At 49.3% G+C, this 5,107-nt stretch overlaps 1 protein-coding gene across 1 annotated transcript in view; it reads right to left on the bottom strand.

Annotated features, from left to right (window-relative positions):
• Positions 1–838: 838 nt before the first annotated feature.
• The window catches only part of Ces4a (carboxylesterase 4A), a 28,046-nt gene continuing 23,777 nt past the window's right edge, over positions 839–5,107 (bottom strand). Inside the window, exons 9-14 of the mRNA XM_021170645.1 lie at positions 4,717–4,857; positions 4,217–4,297; positions 3,685–3,841; positions 2,737–2,865; positions 2,490–2,562; positions 839–1,569 (exon numbers count right to left, since the gene is read on the bottom strand). Of these exons, the coding sequence (XP_021026304.1) occupies positions 1,419–1,569; positions 2,490–2,562; positions 2,737–2,865; positions 3,685–3,841; positions 4,217–4,297; positions 4,717–4,857 (732 nt within the window). The 3' untranslated portion in view covers positions 839–1,418. The remainder of the gene's footprint in view (positions 1,570–2,489; positions 2,563–2,736; positions 2,866–3,684; positions 3,842–4,216; positions 4,298–4,716; positions 4,858–5,107) is intronic.

Below are 5,107 nucleotides of genomic sequence, written 5' to 3'. Positions count from 1 at the left end.
ATACATAGATTTAAAAAAATTAAACCCAAATTTTAAAAAAGAAAGCGGGTGACTGCAGAGATAGCTCAGTTGGATAAAGGGGCTTGTTTCCAGATCTTATGACTTTTGTTTGATTCCTGGAACCCACGTGGTGGAGGGAGAGAGCAGTTGAAAGTTGTATTCTGACATTCACACGGGAACAGGAACACACATCTGTGTACATGCACACAGACACACAGACAGAGAGGGAGAGGGAGAAGAAGGGGGAGGGGGAGAGGGAGAGAAAAAAACAAGTGTACATTTTGTGGAACAGGTTGGGATATGTATGTACTGGACAGTGAGGAGGATGGAAGGGTAAGACCTAACGGCTGTGAGCATGGGGTGGCTGTGGTGTTCTAATATCCATGGGGAGAAGGATGATAGACTTGAGATAAGAGAAGAAATGAGCCATGCTTCCTCCTCCTCCTCCTCCTCCTCCTCTTTCTCCTCCTCCTCCTTCTCCTCCTTCTTCTCTCTCTCTCTCTCTCTCTCTCTCTCTCTCTCTCTCTCTCTCTCTCCTCTGTCTTGTTCTTTTTGAGATGGGGGTCTTATGTCATCTGGGCTGGACTCAAACTCTGTGTGGCTGGAGATGACCATGAACACCTGGACCCTCCTTTCTCACGTTCCAAATGCCGAGATTACAGGTGTTCATTCCCACATCTGGCACCAGCAAAATCCTTTGCAGTCCAAATGCCTTGGCTTCAGTCCCTCTAGCAAGCACAGCCCAGGAAGCAGCCAGCAGCAATGTTCTGTTACTCGAAGGGCTCAAACTGCGATCACATCCACTTCACCTATTTTACAGAGATCAAGTCTGCAAGGATCAAGTCAACATAGTTTTTATTGAGGACAATCTCTAGGTACAGGCTTTGGAAGCACCCCGGGGGAGGTGAGTGTGAGAAGAGGATACAGATCCCAAGCCATCAAAGCTTTTCACCATATCATGAATGGATTGTCTGGGGGCCTCGAGGCCATCATCAGTAAGTAAGTTGAACAGAGTAGATGATCAATCACGGCAGGGTACAATGACAGGAAGTGGCAGTGTGTGAACTTTCCATAAGAGAGGGCTGCAGATACATCATGAAGGATACGAGGTCTTATGAAATGGAGACAAGAGATGGTTCTGAGATGGGACTAAGGTGGGGCGGGGGATGAAAGGCCCTGGCTTGGTTTAGATAATGAGCTATAAGGTGTTATGGGACATCAGGCTAGACTGGTAGTACTAAGCCCCATACGATGGACTAGGGTTCCAGCTACAGCCTGAAGGCAGTCAGAAATATTTACATGTCCTAGATTGAGTGGAGAGGACTCCTGTCCTCAGATGTATCCAGGGCCAGTCTCCTTGAGGCAGAATGGTAGGATAGCTCCCTCTTGCTTGGTCACTCTCAGTACAGCTGGTGCTTCTAAGGTTTCTGAGACTGGCGCAGCTGACTCCAGAAAGCCATCTTTTTCTCCTTGAGCTTCACACCCACTCTTGTATCGAAGTCCAACTGCAGGTACTTCTCATCCTTATCAAAGCGTGGCCAGTAGGGCAGCTTTTCGCCATTGGGGTTCCTGACCCCCCAAAAGACATAGATTCTTGTCATTCATTTGGCTTGCCCCTCTTGCATCCCTCTCTCATTTACCTTCACTCGGGGAGCTGAGACCCAAGAAGGCTTTGTGGCAATGATACTTAGATCTTTATGAAAGAGTAGAAGAGCTAATTGGGTGTGATGGTGAACATGCAAGAGTCCCAGTACTCCAGAGGTGAAGGCAGGAGAATTGTTGAGTTTGAGGCCAGCACAGGCTCCACAGCAAGGCCCAGGGAAGGAGGTGGGGGAAGTGAGCTTCCAGGCAGTACAAGGCTAGGGAAGATCTGGGTGAGCATAAAGAGGAAGGTGTGCAGAAAGAACAATGCCACAGGAAACATTTTTAAGGGCTTTCCCCGCCAGGCTAAGGGGATGGAACTTTACTCTGGGGGCATGATCAAGGGTCTTGAGCAAGTGAGGAACTCAGTTAGATATTTCAGAACTGCTCCTCCAGCATCACAGGAGGACAGAGGAGAGAAGGTGGACCTAGGAAAACACACACAGGGGACCCAAAGCTCAGATCAAGTGCCTGCCGCCTCTGCTTCAGGCTACCGCTGCCACTCAAATAGGACCAGACCCCTCTTTGAGGGTCCCCAAGGGACAGCTCTCACTGTGCCTGTTTGGGATCTTGTTTTCATGGGGTGGGGTAGGAGGATGTAGCACATGCTTATGACAGGCATCCTTGAACCCCAGTTTCCAGTGCTAGGGTGGGATACAAAGGAGGATATTGGTGAGATGCTGTTGGAGGCTTGGGCGAATGAAGAGTGCGCATCACGAGACAGAAGGGAAACATTTCAGGGGCCTTTAGCATCCCACGACAGCCAAGGAAAAAGAGAAGGGCCCAGGCTTGACTGTGTAGTTCCTACAGGCCTAATGTTGTCTATATGTGTAAGGGGTTAGACTCACCCAGTGTGAGCAAAGTTGGCCCAGTATTTCATCATCTGGAGGCTGAATTCCTTTTCCTCACCTGCAGATGAGCCTGGGGGTAGAAGAGGATGTGGTATTTTGCAAAGAACTTGGCATGGGGTGCCAACCTCCCAACTCTGCATCTGGGAGTACACGGCACACTAGGGACTGAATAGTCCCTAGTGCCTGTGGTCAGCCAGTAGAGGTGAGGGTCTTTCTACACAGTGGGGAGATTAGGTGTCAGGACCTTTGGAGAAAGGTCTTCCAAAGAGATAGGAAAGCTCGTCTCCATGGTCTGCTCCATCGTAAGGTTTGATGATGATGCCCGAAGAAGCATGGTGCTTGAACTCGTACAGATAGACGGGGGAGCCAGCATCTGTGAGTAAATGAAATGGATGAGAACTACAGGAAGTCTCTGCCTGAGCTCGCCATCTACCTCAAGCACTGCATCCGCCGAAGTCAGGCAGGGATTCAGACTTAGAATCACTGAGCAAATTAGAACCCTGCCTGCATTAGACATCACTAAATGACAGTGGGCAAGCCACTCAAACTCGCTACAGTTCCTCATCTGCAGATGCTGGGAACACTAAAACCTAATTGGCAAGATTATGGCAAGGGCCATGGAAGCTGTCATCTTCCCTTTTCTGAGCTTTCTGTTCGGGACACGGTATTTAAGGGCCTTCAGTGGCTGTCCTCTCCAGCTTCACCTTTGACCTCTCAGACTCATTTTCCCAAGCCCAGTCAGCCTGACTTTTTTTTTTTTTTTTTTTAGATTTATTTATTTTATGTATGTGAGTACACTGTCACTGTCTTCAGAAGAGGGCATCAGATCCCATTACAGATGGTTGTGAGCCACCATGTAGTTGCTGGGAATTGAACTCAGGACCTCTGGAAGAGTATTCAGTGCTCTTAACCACTGAGCCATCTCTCCAGCCCTCAGCCTGGCTTTTAAGTTGCTCTTAACCTAGGCACTATTTCTGCGACTCCAGCTTTCTCCTCTAGGGAGGCTGAGGTTTAGCCCTTATTCCTAAGGGACAGCTCTTCCTCTGTTTTTTACTGCTTTTTCTGTGGCCTCTTGGAGTCCTAGTCTAGCTCAAAGTGTGGAGAAAGTGGGGAAGAGGGGGTTACCCTAGTTGGAAGGAGCCCAGCTGAAGAGTACAGGGGAGCAGTGTGGTTACTCTTAGGGACCCCATACCTCGGTGGTACCTCGCAGCTTGGAGTGTGGTGTAGACAAAGGTGGCATCTCCAATTAGGTCTATCAAGCGATTTCGGAACATCTTCCAGTCATGGTTACTGATAGCGTCATTCAAATACTCTCTTGCCACCACTGGGATCTGCTCCTTAGTGATATTCTGAGCCAGGATGCAAGACTTACCCTGAGGCCTGCTGCACCAGCTGGGCCAGGGAGGGTACACCATTGGCTTGCACCCAGCCTCAGCCCCCCAGGACTTTTGGGAATGGGATTTCTAGGAAGGTCTCTATCATGATTTATTCTTATTCCCATTTTTGCCTCCTATGACCCCAAAGATGCTTCAGGGACCTTGCCCATGAGCACATCTCATCCCATGTCAAACTCCTTTAGGATTCTCCAAGAATGATCTCATCTGACTCAGGACCCCCTGCTCAGAGAGCAGGTCCTACATTTTAAAAGAAATGTATGTAGGTGTTGCGGGGTGGGGGATATAGTCCTGTTCACACTGAATAACCCTGCCCATGGGACCCCTCACCAGCAGAACGTTGAAACTCCAGAGTATTTTGTTGATGTTGGTTTGGTTCATCATATGCTGATTTAGCCGAACCTTCATGAGCTGCTCAGAAGAGAAGGACCCAGAGGTCCTGGGTCAGGTCTGAGGTCTTGCCTATTTACACGTAGAATTCTCAGAGAAGACACTTCCCAAGAAAGGCCCACAACCTATCTTTCTTCACTGTCTGACGTTGCCACCTGGTTCTGAACGGGAGCAGAGCAGGGAGGGCCCATTCTGAGCTAGAACATTTGCCCTGACCCAAGGAGTAAAGGAAGCCACTAGGATGTATAGTTGTTTGGAGGCTCAGGGGTTGACAACTCCTCTCCTATCTCCCCTCAACCATTCCTGGCCAGGGAATACAGGTGACTTTTGCATCCTCAGTGGGGCCATTAAGATCTGACTTGGTATCCAAACAGTGTCCCAGGGGCATCTTCTGCAAACCCATAGTGGTGAGCAGGCTAGAGCCTTTCCTATCCACTCACAAAAGGCAAGTTCCACTCGAACTCTGCGTTGTTGACACCCAGGAGGTAGGGCACAGGTTTAACCTGCCGCCGGGTCAGGAGCAGCACAGGATCTTCTGGGAACACCACACCATCTACCACCGGGCTCAGGAACCACACGATCTGCAAGGCCAGGGGTAATTTCCAGCTGGTCATCCCATATATCCTCTGAGGGCCTTTGCGACCTGGACGCTCAGCTCAGCCTGTATCAAGAGCTGTTCTAACTTCAGCCTTTTTGGTAAAAAGTGAGATCACCGGTAATGATACTCAGGAAGGTGCACATGAGGAGGGACAAGGACAGATAGAACCAGGCTGCTTAGACTTCAGATGCTTGCTCCAGCCATCCTCATAGTCCATTCTTTTTTTTTTTTTT

The sequence above is a fragment of the Mus caroli genome, chromosome 8 (assembly GCF_900094665.2).
Source record: "Mus caroli chromosome 8, CAROLI_EIJ_v1.1, whole genome shotgun sequence".
Classification (NCBI taxonomy): Eukaryota; Metazoa; Chordata; class Mammalia; order Rodentia; family Muridae; genus Mus; species Mus caroli.
The sequence above is the reverse complement of the archived record's forward strand: the minus strand, read 5'-3'. Positions and strand labels throughout refer to the sequence as shown.